Source organism: Phallusia mammillata, chromosome 8 (genome assembly GCF_965637545.1).
Source record: "Phallusia mammillata chromosome 8, kaPhaMamm4.hap1.1, whole genome shotgun sequence".
Taxonomy (NCBI): domain Eukaryota; kingdom Metazoa; phylum Chordata; class Ascidiacea; order Phlebobranchia; family Ascidiidae; genus Phallusia; species Phallusia mammillata.
Genome location: NC_137259.1, coordinates 6,239,381 through 6,265,887, shown reverse-complemented (window position 1 = coordinate 6,265,887; position 26,507 = coordinate 6,239,381). Strand labels below are relative to the sequence as shown.

Sequence of the window (26,507 nt, the reverse complement as noted above, 5' to 3'; positions counted from 1 at the left end):
AACAAAAACAAGAAAATCCCCACAATGACATCTTGGACTGACAAGGTCAAAGTCAAACTCCTAAATAGAGCTGAGCTATGGTTTAGCTATGTTTAGTGACTTTAACAGGTGTGTAATTGGCATATCAATGTCAATCACACTCGTTTTTCTTTCCGTCCTAGTTTACATGTCTCGCAAACGTTTATTGTCTGGATTCAAATAGTTTTAGTTCATAACTATAGTGTATATAGTGTTTTGCAAGATGGCGCCACTAAAGAAACTGTGCACATTTAATAGACGCAAATGTTTAAGGGTTAACACGCGATTACATCCCAGTAAAAGTCGCATCATTTAGTCACATCGCAAGCCATGATGCTTCGCGCTATTCGAAAAACACTGTTGAGTTGAGTTTATTTGTATCAAAAACAATGGTTCCGAACATGCTACCTAAAGAAATATTGTGCTGGTGTTGTGAACAAGTCAATTTCTTCTTGTATTGTAGTTTTTGATTTACTGCTGCCGCAGCCTATGTTACGCCAGTGGTACGGTTAATTTGTTCAATGCGTTTGTTTGGGTTTTGAGCGCATGTTGGTATTGCATTCAATTTGGTCATCGACAAGTCGGAGCAAAAGGGCCGAAAAAGTGGTAGAAAGTAGAAACTAGAAATACGTGTTTCAAAGGTGAAATAGGAGGTGGCGAGCATGTCCAAATCAATAAAAACTGTATTTTCGCATCTAAAAGGCAACAGGTAAGAAGTTTTGTTTTATGTTCGACGACTTAAACTTATTTCCAAATAAAATAAAATAGTCTTGTAACTTGTCTTATTTAATTGCATACAACATGTGGGACCACAATTTTGTCAAAATTGCAAAATGAGTTTGACCTCTTGCTACAATGGAAAAGCAGTTTTAATGGCATTTACAATTTTTAGATTCTCCCAAAAAGTGAAAAGAGGAATTTTTACTTCAAGCAAACTTAACCAAGACAGTACAGATTTACCAGAGGAGCTTACTACGCCACTGTCTCAGGCTCTGAAAACGGCCCCTGCCCCAATCTATGCTCCAACGGGCAGTGAGACATTTCAAACCATTACCACAAAGCTGAGTGATGGACTGACTGTAACATCACAACCAAAGTTTGGAACATTTTGTACTGTGGGAAGTAAGTACAACAAACTGTTTGCCAATATGTGCAACAAACTGCATAAAAGTACCAGGATCACAATATGCCAGGCCCATTGAAGGCTCAATACCGATTTAGCCGGTCACCAAGCATTCACCACCATATGGCAAGGCGTAGGCTAGAAAAATCTAGCCTGCGGTGGGATTTGAATCCACGACAAGAGTCTTTCCGGGACTCTTGCTCTACCAACTGAGCTACACAGTCTCAGTGGAGAATCCGTCGAAAATCGAATCACAAGCACCATTGCCTGCCTCGGGTTTTAATATCTTGCGTCACACACTAGTCTGCAGAGAATGGCATGTGTTCATGTGGGTTGTTTTAAAAACAATTTCAGCATGCCAAATGTTATGTCTGCATATGAAAATTTTGCACCAAAGATATTGCGTTGTCCTGTCATGGCACTTTGCATTCCTTGAAATTATTCTTGCACACGTACATGGGATATGTTGGTCCTGTATGCCCAAGATATTGTGGAAAGCTGCACATTCTGCAGACTAAATTTTAAATTTCATTATATTTAGTTCTTGTTAATGCTGGATCAAGGCATGAAGTTGATTATCCAAGTGGGACTAGTCACTTTTTGGAAAGGCTGGGGTTTTCAGCATCATCTCTGTACAAAACTAGAGATGATATTATGCAAGCTGTGGAGAGTCTGGGTGGAATATGCGACTGTCAGTCTTCAAGGTATGTGCTTGTATCTGCCAAAAAGCATTTTATGCAAAAAAACGATTATCTTTGTGAAGTATTTTAGTAAATCTTTGACCCTGTTTTTTGCTATTCTAAGCATTTTGTTCAATGGGTGCTGTTTTAAAACAAGAAAGATTTTTTTAAATATATCAAGCCTAAATTATAAATCGAATTTGTTTTGTGGCATGTAATATGTTTAAATGGGGTTAGAACCACAATAGCATACCTAATTTGTGACTTTTTCTATTTCCAGAGACACAACAATCTATGCAGCCAGTATTGACCGAAACAAACTTGAAAAACTTATTGAGTTATTTGCTGATGTAGTGTTTCAGCCAACGTTACCTGATACAGAAATTCAACTCGCACACAACAGTATTTTATATGAACTAGAAATGTTAAATAAGAAACCTGATCCTGATCCCATGATGACAGAGTTAATTCATGAGGTAGGCAACATCAGCTCATTAAATTAACAAAGTCTGATTGTAACAAAATGTGAAAAAAACTAATATTGTGAAAAAACTTAAAAATAAAAAATGCTTGTGAAAAAAATTATGATTGTAAAAAAAATATGAAATGTGAAAAAAACTGAATAAAAACGAATTGTAAAGAAAAACTTTGGAATATGTTTTTATCATTAATTGGTTTCTTGCACAAAAACAGATACACTTTGTCTAAAATGGATGTGGGATAAATGCTAGTTAAAAACTTGATGTTTTATAGGCTGCATTCCGTGGGAACACTGTGGGATTGCCTCGATTCCCCCCAGAAGAAACACTCGCAGACATCAATGTCGATGTGCTAAAAACATTTTTGCGTAGCTACTACCAACCACAAAGAATGGTCGTGGCTGGGGTCGGAGTTGATCATGATGAATTGAGTAAAATGTGTGAAAAATATATTTCAGGTAAGACTAATAAGTTTGAAAGTAAGCTGAGATTGTTGCATTTAGGAAGGGTAGTATACAGCTTTAAAGATATTTTTGTTCCAGGTTAGGTTTTGGTTTCATCAAAAATTGTATTGGTGAAATTATTTTTACAGTTTTTTTTTTACATTGGTAACATACAGTAATCCAGATCATCGCCTAATTTAGACAAAACTTAAGGTACTGTGATAACTGATAAGGCTTTAACTAACTGACATCAGTTAATCTAGATCTTTGCCTAATCTGGACAAATACTTTGTTCCAAACAGGTCCAGATTAACCAAGGTTTACTGTATTAAATTTTTGGTTCAACTTTCAATGATCAATAAGCTACAAGACTTTTTTACTATTGTGTGCAGCTTCTGCAAAGTCCCCTTCCTGGTCACTGGATGGTCCTGTGCTTCAGGATAATTCTGTGGCTCAGTATACAGGTGGGGAGGTACGGGTCGAGAAGAGTTTCGATCTGTCCTTAAGCGTCGTACCTATGCCAGAACTTGCACATGTTTCCGTGGGTTTGGAAGGAGTCAATTTTACGGTAAAGATGTTAAACTAGAAAAATCATATTCACAATTTCTTTTTTAAGTTTTGATTAAAAATGTTTTATTTCTTTTCCTATTTTGCTGCTAACATTGCATAAAATGTAAATTTATGACTATGTTGTATGTGTCATTTCAGCATGCAGATTTTGTGCCCTATGCTGTACTTAATATGCTGATGGGTGGGGGAGGATCTTTTTCAGCTGGTGGACCTGGAAAGGGAATGTTTTCAAGACTCTATCTTAATGTTTTAAACAGGTACAACCAAAATACACATTTTTCTGGTATAAACTATAGTGACTTTTGGAAACATGAAATGAAGTGTACAAATTTGTATTTAGGCACCACTGGATGTATGCTGCTACTGCGTATCACCATAGTTACGAAGATGGGGGATTTTTCTGTATCCAGGGCAGTTCTCATCCCTCACAACTTCGAGATTGTGTTCATGTAATAACACAGGAATTTGTGAGATTAACTCAAGGCACAAATGAGGTAACTAGAGGTCATTCATAAACTGACAGTAAATAGTTAATATTATTAAGTCATCCATTACGCCATCCATTTCACCCAGAAATACATTAATAATAGAACAATTATGAGATTTAATGTCACAATTTCAAGGTTAAAGCATTCGTTGTGTACTGTAAACCAGGCCAGTTCTTATGCTGTTAAAGCCTAGTTGTGGGATCGGACAGGTTGGCGAGGCATGGCTTTTCAGCTTGCTGCTTCCAACATACTGGAGTGCGGTAATGGGCCACATTAGCTGATACAGCTGATCTGTCATCACCAGCTGCAGTTATGAGACCTTGTAGGTCGAAACAGTGTGCACTGTCTGCAGCTTATCATTTATTGGCTTGATTATTAATTGTTTCTACTAATTTACATTTTGCACAGTCCAGACATAAACAAAACATTTTTGCAGGTTGAGCTTAAGCGTGCAAAAAAGCAACTTCAGTCTATGCTTATGATGAATCTTGAAGCACGACCAATAATATTCGAAGATGTAGGAAGACAGATTCTTGCCACTGGAGTGCGCAAGTCACCTCTGGAACTGTGTGATATGATCGGTTAGTCAACCTTACCAGTGTGTTCCTGTTCTGTAAAACACTACACAAGAATTTGAAAAGTAACCCAATCTTAGGGATGGGCTGAGCCGAACCAGTGCCTGAGTATTCGGTACCGAGCACTGCTGTTTTTGATGCTGGATAGGGCAGTTGACCCCAGCATTAAATTTGCATGTTCATACCCTGCTAACATACGAAACTAGTGTTCGAAAGAATATCAAAAAACAAAAATAACTGTTTTGTAAATGCGTTAGATGGTGAAAAACCCGTAATTCTGGGGCCTGAACAGCTTGCCTGGTGACGTAAGGGACCTTGGAAAGCTACAAAACTAGCGTAGAATTTGGATAGTTTGTGACGTCACATTGCACCTCGGTACTCGATCAAACAGAACATTTGCAGTTTTGGTCCATCCCTGCCAATCATAATACAAAAACAGCCAGAGCAACAGTGATTGTTAAAACGTCAAACTAGATTTCCTGACAATCACTGTCATTAGTGCTAGGGACTGAAGGACGTTTATGTCTCCAAAATCCGGTTGTGCCACAGACGTTAATGTATTTCTCTTTAAAAATGCAATATTCTTAAAAGTGAATAATTTGTGAATTTTCCATGTCATTTTTACAGAGCGTGTTAGCAACGAAGACATCATACGCATCGCGGGAAACCTGCTTTCGGGCAAAGCTGCATTGGCGGGTCTTGGCGATTTACGTAATATGCCAAGCCTGGATGACGTGCAAAGCGCGCTGGCAAGCACCGACGGAAAACTACCACGAAAATTCAGACTTTTTCGCAGTTGAATGTTCACATAGTAAAATGGATGCTGGATGACTTATGTTGGATTTACAACACACATATAGCGAGAAGTCGTATATTGCGTACAAAGCAAACCACAGTGCAAAGCTTGATTCAATGAAACGGCAAGACATATGCGTGTTTGCTGGTTGTGAAAAGTGCAAAACATTGCAAAATTTTGGTAAAATACATTTTTTGTGTATGAAACTCGTGTTGCCTACAATACAGTGTTCTCCAATACAATGAAACCGAACATATTAATAGGAGATAGGGTTTTGACAGCATTTTCCAAAGAGGCGGTTTCTGAAATCAGTGTTTTTAAACAACTATCACAGCGCACTACCTTGGTCTACTGAAAGCAGACGATTAAGGCGATTTTTTTCAAGCTTTTTTTGTGATTAACTACTGATAAATGACACTACGCAATTCGGCGTGCATTAAAAAAGGAATCTAGGAAATACAAGAGATATCTATACCCAAATGTTGATAGTTCTAGTAATCTAGTATGATGCCAAAGTTTTTTTAAAATCACACGCCATCTATAAGTGAATGTACCAAAAACTGGAACACTCAGTGAAATCAACAGTTCAAACGCAAAGTGTCGGTAAAACCACTAACACAGGAACTCACAGCACGTAGGTTTGCTAAATTCCGGTAGGTATGGCGCACTCAAATATTTTAAATGTAGTTTGTGTAAAAAATGCTGACGGTTAGAGCTATTAGGGTTCGTCCAAGGTTTCATAAGAACAATAACATTAAAATTAACCTCAAAACGTAGTTGTTTATGTTAAATCTAGTCCTTAACCTTATTCCAGTTCCATTGTTTTTATAAATAGCTGCGCTCTTTACGCCCTCTATCGGTATTTAGCAAACGTTATGTGCTGTGAATTCCTGTGTTAGTAGCTCTACCCAAAGTATCAACCTTACACACAGGTCTTACTGTACAGACTTTTGTTCAGCATATCGGAGGTAAGTGTCCCGTATGCAGGCGGTATGGCGTCGATTCAGGTCATCGCATCGCCTCTGTAAAATGATTCGGGCTTCACTACGCCGACTTAGCGTCTCTAGTAGACCTGACTGCTGCTTGTTATCGTCCAATAGGAGTCGGTTGCAAGAGGGCGTGGCACCAGATTGAACTTTAACCTTTCGTGGGTGTGTCGGTTGGTCGCCGCCATTCAATGCACTGTCTTGCGATACTAAACTGTTGCCAGCCTGCACAGAAAACATTAAAGGGACATTACAGCAGATTTACTGGAGTTCAACGTTCTTTTATGGAAGTAAATGGTTTTTATGTAGCATTTACACACTTTTTTAAAGCAACTTTCGGTCTTTATCCAAGTGCGTGTTTGATTCACAGACAAGTCATCCACCTGTTACTGTGTCGAATGAACCATGCTATATTAAAGTGTGTATATTTCTATTGAACTATTACTGCCAAACCACTAAAGCGGGGTTGTGCACATGTTGGCAAAATGCGGCCCATTGAAAAAAGGTTGTATACAACCTTACGACCCTCGGAAACGTTTGGATTTTACATAAGGTGTGGATAACTAAACAAATCTAATGCAGTGTTAGCAAGCGATTCCATTTCTTTTCTTTCTGAGCACAATATTGCGCCCGTGCGACCTTTATGCAGCTAGAATCGCTTGCGAATGTTACGGGCAGCATTTAACACAGTAAAAGCGATTCGGTACGCAACAAATATAAAACAATTTATCAATAATAACAGACATACTTGCTGTGGGACTCGCACATCACGATGCCACCACTTGGCGTGCTCGAGAGCTTGTGAATATTTCTCTGATAACTTCCGTATGTCGTCTGCGAGTTTCTTTCTTTCCTTTTTCTCCTTCTCAAAACTGTCATCGCCCATCCATGACGATTTGACAGCAACCTGTCACGTGACCAAACATGTACTGTTTAAGGCAGTGGTTCTCAAAATTCAGGTGGTACGCGAGTAGCTTTCTGCTATATTTAATTCAAATCAGATCAAGAATTGCAACTCAAGTGCCCAACTGATTAGCTACTGACATCATTCCTCACGGCAGACCCACATTCAGACAATTCTGGATAGGTGGCGCAGAGCTAAATTATTTATTTATTTAGCAGGTGAAGAGGGGTAGAGTTAGGATGTAAAGTTTTAAAAAGTTAATAGAAACTAATTTATATTGCTCCTTGTATTGAATTTTGAATGCTAATACCTTACCCCGACCCTAACTGCAAGCATTTTTGAAGATGTGTCGTTTTAAATGGGTAAAAGTGCTCATTGCTTCACCTATTGGAAATTAGCTTAATGTGAGTCTGCCGTGAGGTATGTTTTGTGATTTTCCAACTGATTCGCCGTGGTTTTGGGCACAACCCGTGTTTTGTACGACTTTTTGGAATTGTTAACGTTGGTGGCTACAGAAATATGCCAACATAGTCATGAAAATAACGTTTAGGCTATTTCTAGAACAAACAAAGTTTAGGTGGCGGCCCACGCAGCGATAAAAACGTCTTCAGGTAGTATGTAATCAATAAAAGGTTGAGAAACAATGGTATATCAAACATTAACCAATACGTTTCCAGGGGCAAAAATTACTTGCCGTTATTCTTCTTAGTAAGATTAGGGAAAAACAAAGATTTAAAAGTTAAAATCAAAATAGAAAACAAAATCTTTGAAATATATACCAGAGAAGGTAGCAAAAAATATTTCATTTGTCACCTCGTTTCTTGGTAGAAGGGCAAGATTTAGCGAATCCAATTTGATGGGATCCTCTGCGCTTTCAGTTTGGGGTATTTTCCCCAATGAAGTGACGTCCAATTGTTCAAGAACGCTTTGGTCGCGATGCAACGAGAATGACGTCAGAAACTGGAGGCTTGCCAAAAGACATGATCTAAACATAAGCAATAATTTTGTAAAAAAAATCATATTTTTTAAATCAACAAGTTTTCTTGAGAAAAAAATTCACAAATAAAAAGATAATACGACAACATTATAACATATAAAATCGCCAAAGACAAAGTGCACAAAATCATTTCCATTAAATTTATTCGTAAAATGCGTAGTAAATAACCAAAAAAAAAATCTAAATAAACATAAAAAATGAAAAGCATATAGTTTGAACAGGGACGTATTTGTTTAACTTGAAATATGTGAGAACTGAAAACACAATTTAGAAAAATTAAACTAAATGACTTAAACGTAAGAAACAATTTGACCATAGTCGATCGCTTTGTTGTTATTTAATCAAGCGATCTGTTTACTTTACCTTGACATTAAACTCCTTGAAAAAAACACCAGGTCCATAACATTACTAATTCCAATTTCCTTTAGGGAGCGACGAATCGCTCTTTGCTGCCACAATTCTCGCACAGAGGCGTCTGTTGTACGAAGTTGCACTTCTGGTGTATGATGGACAATAGACAACTAAAAAGTTCAATGAAAGCTTAAGCCAAGCTTTTTTTAATATAACAAGCAAAATGACGATTTGAAGAGTTGTAAATCATGAAATCAGCATTTAAACCAAGTCATTGGATTTCATTTATTTCTTAAACATCAACAATCTTAAAATTAAATGTGTTCCTTTAGTATGGTTTGTTTTGGTTGCACCTATACGAAGTGGCAAATTGTAATTCATGTTTTAAAACAAAACAAATTTTTCGTCGCAATTGGACTCGGACTTGGCCAAAATATTGTGCAAGTCCAATATTCTGTGTTAACGCAGCAAAAGACGTTTTGCGCTGGAAAATTGGAAAATATTTGAAAATTTGGCATTATTCATAAACCCACTAAACAAAAATAAAGTATTTGCTGAAATAGGATTTACCAATAAAAACATGCTGCACATTTTTTAAGCACTAATTGTACCAAGTCAAAATAATTACCAAGTCAATCAGATAGGAAAGAAGCTCTTGTTGCAGTGGAAGCATTAGCGCCATCATGCGGAGACATTCGGGATTCTGACACAACTCTAAACAAAAAAACGACATTTATGCAAGCTGTTTCCTGACAAGCTAAGGCCTAGTTAACCACAAAATTATGCATGCTCGTTAAGTTGAGAGGGTCATCAAACCAGTACTTCTCTACCCTATACTGATCGCGTACCACCTGGCGACTGTTTCTATGGCTGCGTACCACCAAAACCCCGTGTGAATGGATAGACCAAGACATGGGCCCATTTTTCTTTGCCAGGCTTGCGTATTGCTGAAACCGGCTCAGTTAGCAAGTTTAAAGGCTGTCTAGTGGTACGCGTACCACAGGTTGAGAACCACTGATCCAAACAAACCCAAACATTAAGTAAGAGCATACGATGCTTGGTACCAGGTTAGTAACAAATGCTTTGCTGCCAAAAAAATCTCTTTGTTCTTGGACTATCCTACACGATGTTCCCTCTAACGTTTCATATATCTTAGCATACATTAAAATCATTTTAGTAATGTGTCTGAGTACACTATATTGCAATGTTATGGGCACATGCAGTGTGTACCCTGTGTGGTGGATTAATTTCAGCGCAGTATAGTTTTTTTTTGCGCTGAGAGTCTACTAGCAATTGCGCAAGCGCACAGCTTTGAGAAGACTAGAAAGCGACGCATCGTCTCACCGTGAAGGCCAATGAGAGCCTGGTGACAGGGCAGAAGCAGGGAGTCTTGATTCCAGTGAGGAAACACTATCATCTTGTCTGCGCCATGTGATCTATCTGAGGTCGGAGGTAGACTTTTGCTGTCGATCGGTTGCAGATCAAATCCCATGAGCGAAAGCAAATCAACCGTACCTGTTATACAGGTGAATTACTTTAATAAAACTTTTAATGGTAAACAGAAAATTAATTAGACTGCTTAACAAATCAAAAACTGAACAAAATATTACAATTATAATAGACCACACATAACAAACAATGTCTAGAGATTGAAGTTTTATTCTTTTGTTTCGTTTATTTGGTACCTGGTTAAGTTGGTTATTAGAAGTTTGCAGTGCATTTACATTTTTACCCAACGTTGCTATCAGATACAAAACCAATGGCACCAAAATGTGCATTAAAATACACTTCATGCAAACTGCATTGGCAGCAGATAACATACCATCGACATTTTCTACAGCTTTGGGGAGAATCACAATTGGTCTATCCACATTATCATCGCTGGTCAGCCTTTCTGTGGCCTCCTCCACCAGACCCAGTAAAAACGATATGACGTCACTATCACCTGACACAGAACCACCCAAGCGTGACAAAGCTTCTTGGACGAGATGAAACCGTTCTTCGTCGCTTACCACTAGAAAAACACAATAAATTACTTTGAAGATTTGAAGGCGTTATACCCAATCAGCCGGTCACCAAGCATTCCGATATAGCACAGACTAAAATATATCCTGCCGTGGGATTCGAACCGACGACAGAAGTCTTTCCAAGATTCCCGGGTATATTTTTCTAGTCCGTACCTTGCCATATGGGAATGCTTGATGACTGGCTGATTCGGTATGACCCCTTTTAATGGGCCTGGCGTACTAGTTTGTCGTGACCGGCTATGAATTTGTGTTGATCTTACCTTAATTAAGTAAAAGCGTATGTACGAAAGAAAGTCATGTTTTTCATTAACTAGGTTTTAGACTTAGAAGCGGCATCAACTGTCATTTTTCATTTGAGTTTTGCTTCGTACCTTCATCAATAAAAGGTGGCGTGTCAAGTACAGGTGATTCGACGTCATTTAAACGGTTCTGTAACTGAGACTGGCGAATTCGAGAAAGATCGATTGTAACGTCACTGCCGGTAGCTGTGAAAGCGTTCCAAAGTGTGTAATCTGGGTATCTGCCACAAAAAAGTGTAAAATCGTTGGTTTAGTTACAACACAGACAACTCTAACCAAAAACATTAAACTATTAATACTAATTACAGGTTTTAGAAAGTTGACAAACTGGTTTAAATGAGTTTAAAAATGCAAATAAACCCAACACCTAGAACATTTAAGCAAACTCTTCAGTAAGTACTGCTGGAACATAACTGGCGATTAATCAAATAATGGAGTTTTTACTCGCCTACCATTCGTAGGTTTTAAACCGTTTTGGTGTACCACTAATATCCCCCAAAAACTCAAAAGCATGCAATAAAAGTGGTGTAAATTTTAGAAAATATTGCACTAATATTATTATAACTCATAACCAGAAAATCAACAAATAGGCTACACTTCTTGTGCTGAAAGACCTTACAGTACTACCACTAATATGCGTACTAGTTTGTGAAACACTACATTATTAAAACAAGGGAAATATCATTTCAACACCAAAATACTTACAATTGTTATTGTACAATTAGAAGCAAACCCACCTCTCTCTTGTAGCTTCCTTGGCATTAAACAAAGCTCTGGAAACTTTGCACGACTTCTGCAAGTTCATGTAAAAGTGGAAGAAGAACTTTTCGGCCACGCAATCTGGAACTGGCCATCTCAAGTATACTACACAGGCGACACCTTCATAAAACAATGCACAGTTATTTCACGACAAAGCGTTTGTTTGTCACAGACAGAAACTGTTCATCTGTAATGACAGTATCTTGTTTTATTACACAGTCAAGAAAATAGCTATGAGACAAAATGTTTGTTTACAAAGGGATTTGTGCTTTGCTTGCAACAATGGTGTTAGCTACTGATGAGTTTGTAATTTACCATAAATTAGCTGGAAAAGATGTGGGGTTTTGCTTGGTAGCTGTACATGATAACGATCAGTATATTCCTGAACTTAAAGAAAGTTGTTCAATCGAAAACGAAGCTTGGAAATGGCAGAGATTGAAACCAAACATGTTTAGAAGCGTTAAGTATCTGCGTTGTTTAAGCGCTGTACTTGACGAAAATCAAAATGTCCAGGAAAGTTTAAAACTGTTACCATGTGATGCATTTAGTAAGAACCAGCAGTGGACATGTGATTATACGTACGGTGTATTGTTAGAAGCTGGCACACAAAAACGACTGCATTTGGAGAGCGTCGCGCAGGTAGAAAATTGGAAAACCGTAGGCAGAAGTCCAGTTGTTCGCGTTTTAACAGAAAAATCCGAATGGGTGGAATATAACAGTGGGACTGATAAAGAAGTGCGGTCCATTTGTGAAGTTTCTGCTGCTACCAGTACTTTAGAGGCAGAAATGGTAACGGTTGAAGGAGGCCCCGTAGTAGGTAAAAATTGCATATTCCCTTATATTCGTAACCACCATGAATCATGGGGATGTTTTGCGCTACCCGACGGTAGGCACGTCTGTCCCACTTCACCTAACTATGATAAGAATCCAGAAGAATGGGGTGTTTGCCCAATGGCCCAACGAGGTACAATGTCTGGATGGATTGGGCCATCAACCTGCGATAAGCCATGCGGTGGTGGAGTTGTGTACAAACGAAGATTCTGCCTCTTTGCTCCCTGCTCGGGCAGCACCGAAGGCCCACAGAAGGGTGAGAAGTGCAACATCCAGCCGTGTACAAGCGACGAGATTTTAACCATTGAAGGCAACTCAGTTCAATTTCAGGCGGATAACCGAATGGCTTTACTGACAGATAAAGCCATTGGCAAATGCCATTTTCCTTTTATCGTTGACGGACAGAGTCACGACCAGTGTATTACTGATCACAGACGAAACAGGGCATGGTGCTCACTTACCCACGACTTTGACAAACACACAAAATGGGGCTACTGCCTTGATGCGTTTCGAGGTAAATGGGGTACCTGGAAAAAGGCAAGTCACTGTAGCCGTTCCTGTGGTGGAGGGCACTTTGTGCTTACGCGTGTATGTCGCATGCCCTTGTGTCACGGAATCAACCGTAAAATGGGAAAAAGCTGCAATACTAAACCGTGCCTGGAGTGCTTCTACGGCAAAGGAAACAATTATCGCGGTACAACTAATTTTGCCAATGATGGCACGGTATGTCAACGGTGGGACGTACATACACCACACGCTCACCCAGGGGTAACAAGCGTTCAGTATCCAGAGCTAGAAAGCAACTATTGTCGTAACCCACGGAGTGAATTTGCGCAGCCTTACTGCTACAGAAATAAGGAGGACCCACCAGTGCGTATGTTTTGCGATTTACCAAGCTGCGAGACTAACCTAACCGGCGAGGGTATTGGGTATACTATTCCACGCTTTTCGACAAATAGTAGAGCTTCATACGGGTGCGAGTTTCCATTCCGTTACCGGGCATTCTGGTTTGACGCCTGTACTTTGCTTGATGATAAAAGCGAGGGCAGAGAGCAGTGCGAGATGGAGTCTATAGAAGGGTTCGCTTACTGTCCTATGTATTATAGAGGCCGGTGGACGGATTGGAAATATGAAGGGGACTGCAGCCGTAAATGTGGTGGTGGATACAAGATCTACTTTCGCACATGTTTGTTGGCCCCATGCGGGGGAACGGCTGTCAGAACGGACAAAAGCGAACGTTGTAACACACATCCGTGCTTTCAAAAACAACCAGGCAGCGATACCTGCTTCGTTGGCACTGGACTTACTTATGATGGCAGTATTTCATCCACAGTCACTGGCGCGAATTGCATTCGTTGGGATGACGACGGCTCACACCATAGCAACCGTTTTTTACCAACAGGTTTTCCAAGACTTCGTGAAAACCACTGTCGTAACCCCAGTCCAGGAGTTCATCGCATACCGTGGTGTTACGTTATTAAGCATAACAGCGTGCAATGGGCATATTGTGACATACCCAGGTGCCCCACTCAACCGGGAGAATTGTGGGCGATATCTAAAGACACTGTGAACGTGCTTGTACCTGCAAAGACGTGTATTTTTCCCTTTGTCGGGGCGGACCGTGGGTCTCACGAAGCGTGCACACCATTTAACTCTTTTGGTGACAATAAGTTTCGTTACTGCGCTATTTCCAACGATGTCTCGAAAAACCTACGAGGTTCGTCGTTTGCGGCGCTTAGGAACGGCTTTAGATCGGGGATATTTGCTATTTGTCCAACAGCAACAATAGGGACTTGGTCATCGTGGTCGGATGGCAGGTGCAGTGCTGTGTGTGGCGGTGGAAAATTTATGAGGACTCGTACGTGCTTGCACCCACCGTGTAACGAAGAGCAAGATAAAGGCCATCACCCAGTCTGTAACACTCAGCCTTGCAAGACATGTCTTGAAGATAACGGGAAAACATACCGCGGCAATGTCTCCGTGGCGCTAGGAGGAGTAACTTGTTTGCCGTGGAAATCATTTGAAACGCATAACACCCATTTTAAACCATCACTACGCGCCGAGTTAGAAGGTAGCTATTGCCGCAATCCTTTGGGAGCAGAAAAACTTCCCTGGTGCTTCGTATCAACTGAAATGGCTACTTCATACTGCGAAGTTCCGCATTGCAACGATGTTCACATGCGTGGCATTTCGTACACAATTCCAGAGGAAGGGAAAATACAGGTGGTAAAACCGTGTCATTTTCCTTACCAATTCCTAGGGGAGTATTATTTCAACTGTGTGCCTCGTAGTGGAGTTTACTATTGCCCACATGATGAGAACTTCAACGACGAGAACCCTAAAACTTGGGCTAGATGTCCATCTATATACCAAGGCAAGTGGACGGCTTGGAATAAGACCACGACTTGCAGTAAAATGTGTGACGGTGGCCAGTGGATGTACATTCGAGAGTGTCTGATACCGTTGTGTGAAGGGTCAAAGTTGAAATATGAAGGGTCATGCAACACTCACAGATGTACCTGGAAGGTAACTATGGGGGAAAACGTCGATTGTTTTTACGGGGAAGGGCATGCGTACATAGGAACAGTGAGTCGTACTCTGGGAGGTGATACGTGTATTGACTGGCGAAACAAGGATAGCAAATATCATTTTTACGCCGCTAAGGGTGCAGGGTTAGATCTTGTACATTCGTATTGCCGAAACCCAAGCCCGTTTGGTTTTCGTGTGGCGCCGTGGTGCTTTGTGGACACAGATTTGAGGTGGATGTATTGTGATATTATGCGTTGCCCTCTTCTTCCAGGCGAGGTTAGGACCGTTGGAGGCCCAGATAATGACAGACCATGTGTGTTTCCGTTTATAAGCTTAGGCAAAACGTACCAAAAGTGCATCGAAGAAGACATTTCGTTCGAAAACGTACAGGGAACTCACACTTTTAGATTTGCTGTGTGCGCCACATTGGGAAACTCGGACCAAAGTCCGCAACGGGCAACGGACACTAGATGGGGTATTTGCCCGCGAGCTTATAGAGGGACGTTTTCACCGATAACTGCTATCAGAGGGGCAAATGGCTGCAGTGAGGCGTGCGGTGGGGGAAAAATCAAATATCGCCAGCATTGCCGTTATCCTCCATGTGGCTCGGCCTATCCTGGCGACGAGATAACATTCCGAGGCCAATGCAATACGCATCCATGTCCTGAGTGTATGGGTAGCGACTCAACAGCGTACAGAGGCACAATGTCGAAATTTATAGACGGCTTGGTATGCGAGAAATGGACAACAGTTTTTGCTTCACCACGACTAGCTCATACGTTCCGTGATTGGAGCAGAAAGGATGTACTGGGCGATAGAAACCACAACTACTGTAGAAATCCAATTCCTGAAGACTCTACGCTCCCAGTGTGCTATGCTAAACGAAAAAACAACTCTCCAGTCGGATTAAAAGTCTGCGATGTACCTAGATGTCAGCTGGTTGAACCTATTTATACCCTAAATGGCGGTGAGTGTATTTTTCCATTCAAGTTACGCGGCAAGACGGTTCATTCATGTCAGAAAAGTCCGGATTCGGAACACGACCATTTTTGTGCTTATGCTCGGATTACAAGCGAAGAGTTTAAATTCTCTACATGCGCAACACAGCAAATAGGAACATGGAGCGCCTGGACCAGTGTCGGGAAATGCAGTAGCGTTTGCGGACGTGGGACAACTGTTCTCCGGCGGATTTGTCGCTACCCACCCTGTATTGGAGACCACGAAAAAGAGGGTGGTTTCTGCAATAATTTTGAATGCGACAAACAGCGTACATGTTACGATGCACGCACACGTGGACGTGAGTTTAATAGCAATAACCCAGCTTACCACGGAACAGCCGCTTGCAAACGCTGGAACAACTACGACCAGTATCACACCATAAGCAACGATCACCCGGACCTCGATTTTTCTCAAGCGGGCTGCCGAAATCCAGGAGGTAAAAGACCACGCCCGTTTTGTATCACCAATGAACGGTGGCGAACAACAACAATTGCTTATTGCAACGTACCACCTTGTCCTGATTTAGGAAGTTTCCCTATCATGGTCGCTACGTCCACTGCTCAACATCGACCAGCCTTTTCGCCTTGTATTTTTCCGTTCGTATATAACAGTGTCACATACCACGCATGCACCAATGAACCAACGCCAACACGCCGCCTCCCAATAAGCACATACTGGTGCGCCACAGTATCGGAGTTAACTAATGAATACCGGTCTGACGAGTGGGGTTACTGTCCAGTAAAATCCCAGGGTCTTTGGAACGATTGGGCGACAGTTGGTACCCAGTGTGCATCGGCGTGTGTTAAGTTTACAACACGTCGATGCCTGCACCCGCCTTGCTTAGGACGCCAGTGGCGCCTAGATAGCGAAACTTGTACTGACACGTATTGCGTCCTGGCTCGATGGGCTCCCTGGTCTAGTTGGACGGACTGTTCCTCATGTATCCGTGTGAAAATACGACACCGTTTTTGTTTTCGCAAAACAATTACTGTATCTGAAAGCCAGTGTGAGGGAGTAGGGAGCGAAGTACAGGCTTGTGGTAGCATTGAAGAAAGCAAAATGTGCGATACCATGCATGCTACTGGTTATTCAACTGTAGTCGCTGTAAACGTATTAACAGGACGTTACAACAGTGTAATTGGCGGTGGCGTTGCCAGTGTTTATCGCTTAAAATCCACTGCATTGTTCTGCATAGTCGCGTTTTTGATTTGTCGTTTACTTACGTGAATGCACATTGGTGTGAGTGAACGCATTTTCAATTGAGATTTTACACCATACGTGGCATTATGAAAACTTCTGTGCCAAGTTAAACCATGCCCACTAACAAAGTTTCTGTGATTTGTAATGTGCATTGTCTGATCAATTCAGTTAGCATGCAAAACACTGTATTACAGATGTGTTCGTGTTCCAACTGTTGCTGGACACTTCCTAATTTCAATAACCGAGCCTGTTGAAGATTAGATTTAACCAACTTTATTGGTTGCCTTTTAAGTTTTTTCCACGTCAAAAAACATTTTTTGTTTACTTTTAAATGAAAAACTCCTCTATTTCACAGTATAATGGAAGGGCGCCATTTTAACGAGATGTAAGAGCATTTTTCAAGCGAGTCATATTGAAAGTAAACACCATAAAATACAACGTTGAATTAGATGTTTTGCTGTACGTAGATGAAAAATAATTTTCAAATATTTTGTTTCATCATATCATCGTTTCGTGGTTTTCATTTTGTGTGCCATTGTTTTAATAATTTTTAATGCCTATTTGTCAGGTTCGATACAATGAATTGCATTTTTGGTGATTCTAATAATAACTATAATAAGTAACTCAATTTTATATCCATAAATAACAAAGTAAAAAACACACGTACCTGCGGTTAACAAAATTTGCGGCAACTTTACATCCGTGTTCGTCCAACCGTGACCAGATGAGATAACCATAAGTTGTAAGTTACTGGGTTTTCTTTCAATGAAGTCTTGAAGTGTTACCAGATAGCTCAAGGGGGAGTAGGGCGAGTCCTCAGCGGGAAAACTATTAGGCTTGAATGCCAAAACACCTGTGAAAAATGTTTCGCATCTACAAAAATCTTTTGTGCTTTAAAAACTGTTTTCATTTTATTATGAAGTTATACATTGGATCTGGACCAGGTATAATCCAGTGGCCGCCAAACTGTGGTTCCAAAAAGCTCACATAAGGAGCAAAATTTTGTGATTTGAGAACAATTGAAACTAATTCAGACAAGACCTTTTACGTAAATCAGAATATTTTCATCTTTTCGTACGGTAAAATAGGGGTTTGTTGTCAAAGGCTGAAACAAAACAGACAAAATTATCTTGAGAAATTAGGCTTTATAAACATGTTTATTTGAAACAACTCTTTGATTCTGCCTTCATAAGTTTCCAAGTTAGTTACATAAATCAAGAAATAGCATAAAAATGTCATAACCTTTTGATAGGTCAGCATAAGTTGTCACATGCATTAACGTGACTTCAGAAAATTCGGACAAAAACTTGTCTTTGGTCGCTTCTTCTCCAGTCATAGCGTCTACGTTCAAATACTCGGCAATCTGCGCAGCAAAATTAGGTCTAACCTAGTTATTTTCTGAGCAACTTCAAAAACATTTGCCAAGATGCCGAAAATAACCAAACGGCAAAATGTATAATTAAGGGCGGTTATTTAATTGTTAGTAGAGTATAGGCTACGCCATGATTTTCAAGTTATGGGCTGCAAAGCATTTTTTTATTACCAGGCCCGTGCAGTATCTTAAATTCGACAAAATATCGTAACCTACTTTGTTACATTCTTTAACGGCCGCCGTCATGCGTTTTTTTGGCTTCCAAACGGTATTTTCATATTTTAGTTCGGCAGGCATAACAGGACCTCCGATAACAGATGTCTTGAGAGGAAACGGCACCTTTTTGCAAAACAATATTAAGTATTTGCTCACACGTAACAACTAAGCAGTCCTGCTTACGCGTTTGTGCGGAGTGACGTATCGCGGTGACGTCATCACACTCACGCCCGTGGCTGATGACGTCACTAAACCGGAAAGGTCTTTGGCGATGCCGATGGTTTGTAGTGAGAACAACTCTGATGGCTTGTGAAATGTTTCAGCAAGTTTCTGTTCACTGGAAGACAATGCAAAATCTTTAGGATGTGGGTTAGAATAGCAAGCAGACCGCCAATGTTATGCTGTTGTACAATGACTTAAATTTTTCTCGAATTTTTTTATTGGCATATGACGTCATAAACCGATTTATTTACGAAGAATCTACAGTTCAGTCAAAAATAATGTTTTTTTGCGAAATCGTACCGGTTTAAACAACTGTGTTTCGAATTAAACGACTGAAACGTAGAATAGTTTAATATGGAGTATACTTTGCGTAAAATGGTGAAGCTCTCTGCGACCCCTCAAGTTTGTTACGCGACTCCCAGTTTGGGAAGTCCTGGTGTAAGTGATACTGGATACTAAAGTAATCTATATGATATCACTCTTTATCACAACAGCCGCAGGGGTTAATGTGTCTGAAGGGGGTATAGGGTTCCACCAAAAAATGTAGGTAAAAATTAGTTAGCCGAAAAGTGTTGCAATCTAGTTACATAACATTTACAACACAAGTTTGATACACTTAGTTCTTTTGAAAAATGTCAATTCGCATTTGTTTTACGTCTGCAAAACGGGTTAAAAATTGGCACAGTTGTTACATCAATGTCAAGGGTGCATAGATTTGAGGAATCAGTTGTAAAGAGTTGATAAGAAAATGGGTTAAAAAGGCAGATCTAACAGTTTCAACAATGTATCCAAGCATGCACTTCAACTGATCTATAATGATATATGTGTTCTTTTTCACATACCGAATACTTCCACTAGACTTTCCATGCGATTTTGGATGGTCGTTACATTTGCTGCAATTACAAATAACAGTTAGCTAGATAGATGGATTGACACATAATATACTGACCTCCAAAATGTCAAACAATCTTTAAAAAACACTTAAAATATTACATATCGCTATTAGCCTACTTGTTGTTCAATGCAAGAAAGCATGGAGTTGTGAAAATATGAAATGTTTCTCCCAGCGGTTTTTGACTTGAGGTATCAATCAACTGGTCAAAAGGAACCTATACGATAAAATGTTAAAGTGTTAAATATGACCGATCATGTTTACTGTATTATGACATGACGTATCAATAGATTAGTGCGAAAGTTTATTCATGTAAGCAAATCTGACTTTAGGAAACGCAAAACTTGTATTTCTGAACCGATTCGTTGCAAAAGATAAGATTTCAACCTTGCAGGCACTATCAGTCTTTTATTTAAATAGAATTAAAATGGATTACTTCTCGTTCTGCAACGTTAACTTGTTTACATTAATTTCAAACCTATGCTTTGAGCAACAATAGTGGCGCTGGTCCTCATTAACATTCGACCAATTCTTGATGTATGGGTTTCGCTTGCAATTATTTTCTCCATCATTTATTCAACACTAGGAAATAAAAATGTCACCTCCGCGAGAAAGTCGTCGGCCATGATACATATTGAAGACCCCGTTTCAACTTTATTTACGTCGAGGGGTTTTATCAATAAAACAAAGAGCTCCTTTAATGCTGCATCAGGCCCCATCTCTACAACAAAAAATTGAAAACAAAAAAATGCGAGCGATAATTCTCACGCAAGCAAATTTCAGAAAATATTATGAATAAAATGCCGGAACTACCGACTGAAAAAAATGTAAAAGCAGTCTTCCTATTTCTAATTGGCCAGTTCTTGTCATGTTTCTGTCCTTACTGCACAAAGTTGTAAGTCGGGTGGAACTTTCCGGCCTGGGTTCGGTCTTCAGTTAAAAAAACGGGTTTAATGCGAGTGTGACTCCACACTCGGTAATATTTGTTTTGATTGGTTTCAGGCTTTGAATAAGACCTATTCTGTGGATAGGCCTAATGACAAAATGAATAAAAAAAAAACGTCTGCCTCCGGTAAAAACATAGTCTTTTATTTTTACCTTGATCCCCAGCTTCTTCCGTTGTTGGAAGCGATTTAGAAGTGGATGTTCGAATTTGGTCTCCTGCACCGTCTTCCTTTTGAATTTGAGGAACGGTTTTAGTTTTGTTCGTACTCTCTTGAGGGAGGTTTCTATAAAAACAATCTTGCTTGTACGTAACAAAAAATGAATTTTAAATCGAAACGAATCCATTTAACCGCATATCCACTTAGCGATTTATTGCAATTAACCAAGTTATGCGACAAGTTGCAGTTTAACTGTCTTTATGTCATCGTTTGAACAGATACACTTCTTTCAAACCCAACCGTCAGAGATCAAGTATCAACAAAAAATGTCAAAAAAGGGCATTAAGGCAGTAACAGAAATATTTTTTGAGTGTGGTAGGTAGATTTGTGGCCAACTTTTTGTGCCAATGCAATGATATATTAGATGTAGACAGTTCACTGTTTCCATTTATCTATTCCGTCTCATCAGTGCAGCTCATGAAAAAGACATTGGCCATACAGGCAGTATTGCCCAGTTTTGGTACAGTCTGTTGACACAGAATGCCAAACCTCACAGCATCTTGTAGTTGTCACAAACGGGCATAAACCAAAAAGGCACTGGAATCACACTTACCAAGTGTTTGTCGGTTATTATTATTTAAATGAAGAAAATTGCCTCACCTTTGTTCTGTCTGGTAGAACATGGAATACTTTTTGTCATTTTGTGGTTGTAAAACTTCGAGTAGAGCTTTTATTCTGACAATTGTCTTCTTTATATTGATCACACGATCTGACATCAGAAAACTTCTGGCATTTCCATTGTGCAAAATATTAGTGAGAATGTCTAAGAAAAAAATCACTATTTTCAAGAAAACAAGAAACAAATTTTTGTGCTGTTCTTATATGGGTATAAAGGTTAGTGACATGTTGTTCTGTATTTGCTCTGAAACAAATCACTAAGAAATATTTTCTTAAAGTGATAAAAAAAATATTGCCATAAAATCATATAGGACATCATCACCAAACGACAGATAACCTTATTGGTAGAATTAATCATGCAGTAACAAAAAAACTGAGAAAATGTGTTTCACAGGATTTATTCGTTGACTAAAATTTAGTAACCTATCAGGGGTAATTGAAACTAATAGTGAATGTAGCCAAGTTGAAACAGGACAAACAAGTTTCAAAGTTTGAGGCTGCTATCTCGGCTTTTCACCAAATTCAAAGTAACTCTCTTACCATATCTGCAGCAGGTAAAAACGACAGTACAATTTTCTCTCGTTGGATACAGGTAATGTTCAAAGTTAAAATCCTTCATTTCTTTGCCAGAGAGTAAATCTGCATAAAAATGTAAAACAATGATTTACAAACAAAGAACCAATACAGACAAATAGTTTTATAAGCAACCTGTAACATTTGGTATATATGTGGTCCAAGTGTTAGTCACAATGCACTGATTTAACCATTCTGCAATCACACATGCTGCTGTTGGTTGGTGCAATCTATGTAAAATCACCTAAACAATGCAAATCAATAGCATTTTAATAATACCTGAAATTGGAAATATAAAAGTTTAGAAAATTTTAATCTGCAGTTATGCTACATGTTATATCGTTTATCAGTACATTTTTTGTAACACTTTTTTCTGACATAAAAACCATTATCTGGTCCTTAGAAAAAGGGTGCATTATGATGTTTTCAAAGCTAACCTAATATTCCAATGAAAAAAACGTTTCACAAGTTATGCGAAACTAACAGACAAACATTTAAATTGATTCATACCTGTATTGCCTTACAGCAAGATGAAAACTTATCAATCTGCTCTGTTGGCACTTTAAGTTCTTGGGCATTGAGCATTTCAAAATCCCCACATTGTTGATTTACATTCGCGCATAAAGTAGCTAAAGCCGAAGAAAGTTCCTTTAAAATTGAAACAGGTTAATCACAACATGCCAAGAACTGGTACCTTGAGGAACTTTTTTTTACTTTTTCAGATGTTGAATGCTGACTGTGAATTGCCACTTGCAGTTGCATTTTATCAAGCAGATCAGGAGATTTACTTTTGCGTGCCAATGCTAGGGCACGTTCACACTCATATAGGGCATGCATGTAACGTCCCTCTTCCGAAAAACTGTCAGCTATCTAATAAGTAAATTGACCAAAAAATTTTAAAATGCACAAATGCATCACTAGCACACATGCACTTTTACAGACAATAACGTAGGAGAACATTTTGGAATCTGCTGTCGTCAACTTACACTAAGCAACATACCTTGCATAAAGCATTGCATTCACAGAAGTACTCATCAGGAAATGTTTGACTCAATTTCATAGCAAAGTTAAACTGGCTTCTTGCTGCTTCTGCGTCATCAGTCAACATGAAGACATCCCCCTTGTGCAATGCAGCAGAGAAAATAGTGAACTCATCTTTGTTGTCACTAAGTGCAAAAACAATGAAAAATATTACTAACTTAGTAAAAAGTAAAGTAGAAGGCAGGTTTTTACATCATTTTAAACAAGCTTGCTTAAAACTTGATTTGGTTCATAAGATAATTCAGCAATATATATCCTGGGTATCCAAAACAAAACAACTGCAAAGGTGCAAAACTAGTGATGTACTGTATGTGCTAAATTCAGACCAATTTATTCATTTGGTAGGTTTGCTAGAAAAGTTTGGCCAAATCAGACATATCTGCTACCACAGACAAAACAGCAGTGTTACAGCAACAAAATAATTATGTTGCTTTCTTATCTTTGTTTTGAGTAGACTGTTGCAACTGAATCTTCATAAAATAGCAAAATGTTTTGAATTGATACCAAAGCTTTGGCACATCACAATGCCCAGTGAAAACTAGTTACATATACATGTATAAGCTAAAAATGGTTTGTGCTCACCTTCCACATTTTAACTGCTTGTTAATGTATTCCAAAGCCTCATCAAGTTTCTCAAGCTTAATCAAATCACAAACTATACATTCGATAACTGATGATAACTTGGCCCCTGAAATCAATATCAGATAAATAAAAAGGATTTTGAGCAATTTGTTTAAATTAAAAGTGTTGCATTAATTGATTTGCAATTTTTTCCAACCTTTGTTTTCTGTAACATTGTAACACTTTTTGTAAAACTCCAGGGCTGATTCTGGATTCCCAAGATGGTCATACAGTGTGCCAATCATTTTTAGTATCTAACAAGCAACTTACATTTAGGGATTGACTGACAATAAACACACAATAATGTTACCTCAGGGGTTGTTACACCTTCACAGTGTTTGTAAACAAGTAAAGCATGATCCAAAGCCTGATTGTACAACTTTAATTCCACATAAACCCTAGCAAGCTGATTGTGAATACTGGTCTTCTCTACTTGAAGATCCCTGAAAATATATAAAATTATATGCTAAAATTATAAGTTTTGTAGGTGTAATTGTAAAGTATCCTGCTTTCAACACAGTTTAAAAAAAGAATAGAAACGAAGTATCACAAATTCCACAAAGCACTTGTACATAAAAGGACAACCATGAGTCACTATTCAAGCTTTAAAGAGACATTGTGGTATTGCAAATAAAGTAACTTGTTATATTGTTCTTAATTACAACTCTATTTTTCCAAAAAAATGGCTAACAACTTACTCTGCACTTTCTATGCCAACATACGACAGATCATCTAAGATGGTCAATGCTCGCAAATAACCAACAGCAGCTTCTGAGTATCTTCCAACCTTCATTTTAGTCTCAGATAGACTAAGACACAACTGCAAAAAAACAATACATTTTTTTATGCCAATGACTATTTTGATAATCACACATCTATCGGTTAAAATTTCACAAAGTATTGCTGACAGGCATGCTATATAATTGTGGAGTTCAAAATCAGCCAATATACCTTTCTCTCAAATGATAAGTCACCACAATGGAATGATAGATTTAAACTGGATTGAAGACTTTCTGCAGCCCTCTCATCCTAAAATAGCAAACAATGTTTACCAATGATCTGTAAGCACAGTGTTAAGCACTAATGAAACAAGATTTTAAAGAATTAAAGCAGATGATGATAACATGTCACCAACTATATATACAATTTAGCACTAATAGAAAGTGCTAGTACAGCTTTTCTGGTGGAACAAAACTTTGTGACAAACACACATAGAAAAATCCACTTGCGTTTTGCAACTTTTTCCAGCACTCTCCAGTCTCATAGAATATTTTCATTAAAATAACTTCGTCGGTATCCAACATTCCACTTTTCCTTGCACTGATGATATTGAAGCTTTCCACAGCACATTCAAACACTTTTACTGCCAGTGGCACAAGATTGTTTCTTGAAAGATTGCAGCCAATCATGTACAACATTGTAATAACATCTAAAAATAATACAATTATACACATAAAAAGTAAACAGCATTCAAAATTTTCTCATGAAAACCTTAAAGTAACTAAAAATCAATACCAATTTAAATATGCAAATTAAATTGATGAGTAACAGCTAAGACACCCAGATCAGGATGCGCCAATTGTAAAACAACACAATGTTACATAGTAGAAAGAGGACAATTCAAGTAAACAACCATTATAGCCAAGTATTGGGTAAATGACTGAATGGGTGAACACTGGAGATAACGCCTTCAATAGACAAAATAGGTAGTTGCCTTAAACATTTACCTTGTTTTACAATGCTGTATGGTAGTGAAACAATAGAATTGCATGCTTGTATTAATTCTTCTTTAGCTTTCTCCAGTGTTGTATCATCTCCACTTTTTATTTTTGATGACCACACACTTAACAGTGAATCTAATTTGTCACTTAAATCGTCATTCATAGCTAGTTGTTTATTCTGTTGCAACATCAAGAAATTTTAGTGGCAAGTTTTCGACGTTTTTGTCAAATTATTAAAACATTTGCAAATTTTTATGTCAAGTTCAACTAAATAAACTTAGAGATTAGCGCTTGAAATCTTACAGTATTTGTCGGGCACATAATAAATATGCCAGTGGAAGAAAATTGCAAAGAAAATCTATGCTTAATTGTAGTTCAAATATAACATAATTTTGCACAGCAAGATACCCAATTGTGCGAAAACCTAGTAAAAGGGAAATACCCGAATGGTGCCTGTAGAAACCAATAGCTCTAAATGTAGCGGTTTTAAATTTACAGAAATCATACAGTTATTGTAATGTGTTCTAAAGGCTAAACTAAAAAATCTTTTGTTTACATATTTGATAAAAATTATTCAGAGATTATACAAACAGAAACAACGATCATTTATTAATGAATATTTCAGTAAACTGAGAGTATAATAAAGCAATGATCTTTGTGTATGATGAGCATTGTCCGAAATCTTTCAGTCGCAGAAAGCAAAGTTTAATCTTCGGTTACTAGTGACTTCTCACTTGCAGAGTCATAAGCATTTGTACAGCTGGTTGCGGGCTGGAGCGTATACGGTGGTAAATTATTTATTAGTGTAATCGATTGTACAAACGCTTAGTAGTACTGACGGTGAAGACAATCCCACTCCAGCTTGCCACAAAAAAAATCGTGACCGTTTGTAGGCTATAGAATTCGCACTTTCGGAAAAGACTTTCGACTGCAAGGGGGTTAAACAAGGACGCCGGATTAAAGAAGACCTGTTCAAACAATCTTGCCCAGCAGAAAGGCCGGTAATTGTTTGTT

The 26,507-nt window shown here is 38.7% G+C and overlaps 3 protein-coding genes across 5 annotated transcripts; 2 read left to right on the top strand and 1 right to left on the bottom strand.

Annotated features, from left to right (window-relative positions):
* The first annotated feature begins 464 nt into the window (after positions 1–464).
* LOC145205046 (mitochondrial-processing peptidase subunit alpha-like) lies at positions 465–5,378 on the top strand. The gene is made up of 10 exons (XM_080077685.1): positions 465–727; positions 911–1,140; positions 1,683–1,845; positions 2,102–2,297; positions 2,575–2,758; positions 3,136–3,311; positions 3,452–3,570; positions 3,654–3,807; positions 4,238–4,382; positions 5,004–5,378. Exons 1-10 carry the CDS (start codon positions 681–683, stop codon positions 5,174–5,176), a joined length of 1,587 nt encoding a protein of 528 aa, XP_079933811.1. The 5' UTR covers positions 465–680; the 3' UTR covers positions 5,177–5,378.
* LOC145205043 (uncharacterized) lies at positions 5,232–25,708 on the bottom strand. 3 transcript variants are annotated; one of them, XM_080077682.1, is made up of 30 exons: positions 25,500–25,708; positions 25,002–25,201; positions 24,724–24,801; positions 24,495–24,592; positions 24,083–24,215; positions 23,930–24,026; positions 23,734–23,839; positions 23,111–23,276; positions 22,825–22,980; positions 22,621–22,758; positions 22,246–22,354; positions 22,078–22,176; positions 21,520–21,682; positions 20,855–20,985; positions 20,359–20,477; positions 19,876–19,973; positions 19,707–19,757; positions 18,826–18,979; positions 18,643–18,765; positions 18,297–18,417; positions 17,722–17,907; positions 11,474–11,615; positions 10,809–10,957; positions 10,233–10,424; positions 9,755–9,925; positions 9,039–9,124; positions 8,423–8,580; positions 7,876–8,047; positions 6,907–7,065; positions 5,232–6,383 (listed from the first exon to the last, which is right to left on the bottom strand). In XM_080077682.1, the coding sequence occupies exons 1-30, from the start codon at positions 25,681–25,683 to the stop codon at positions 6,108–6,110; spliced, it is 4,215 nt and encodes a 1,404-aa protein (XP_079933808.1). In that variant the 5' UTR covers positions 25,684–25,708; the 3' UTR covers positions 5,232–6,107. The 3 variants fall into 3 exon arrangements, with proteins under 3 accessions (XP_079933808.1, XP_079933807.1, XP_079933809.1); XM_080077681.1 differs by having other exon boundaries at positions 24,471–24,592; positions 25,500–25,707; XM_080077683.1 differs by lacking the exon at positions 22,825–22,980 and having other exon boundaries at positions 24,471–24,592.
* On the top strand, positions 11,778–17,081 carry LOC145204530 (uncharacterized). The gene has a single exon (XM_080077120.1). The coding sequence runs from the start codon at positions 11,778–11,780 to the stop codon at positions 17,079–17,081; it is 5,304 nt and encodes a 1,767-aa protein (XP_079933246.1).
* Positions 25,709–26,507: the final 799 nt, after the last annotated feature.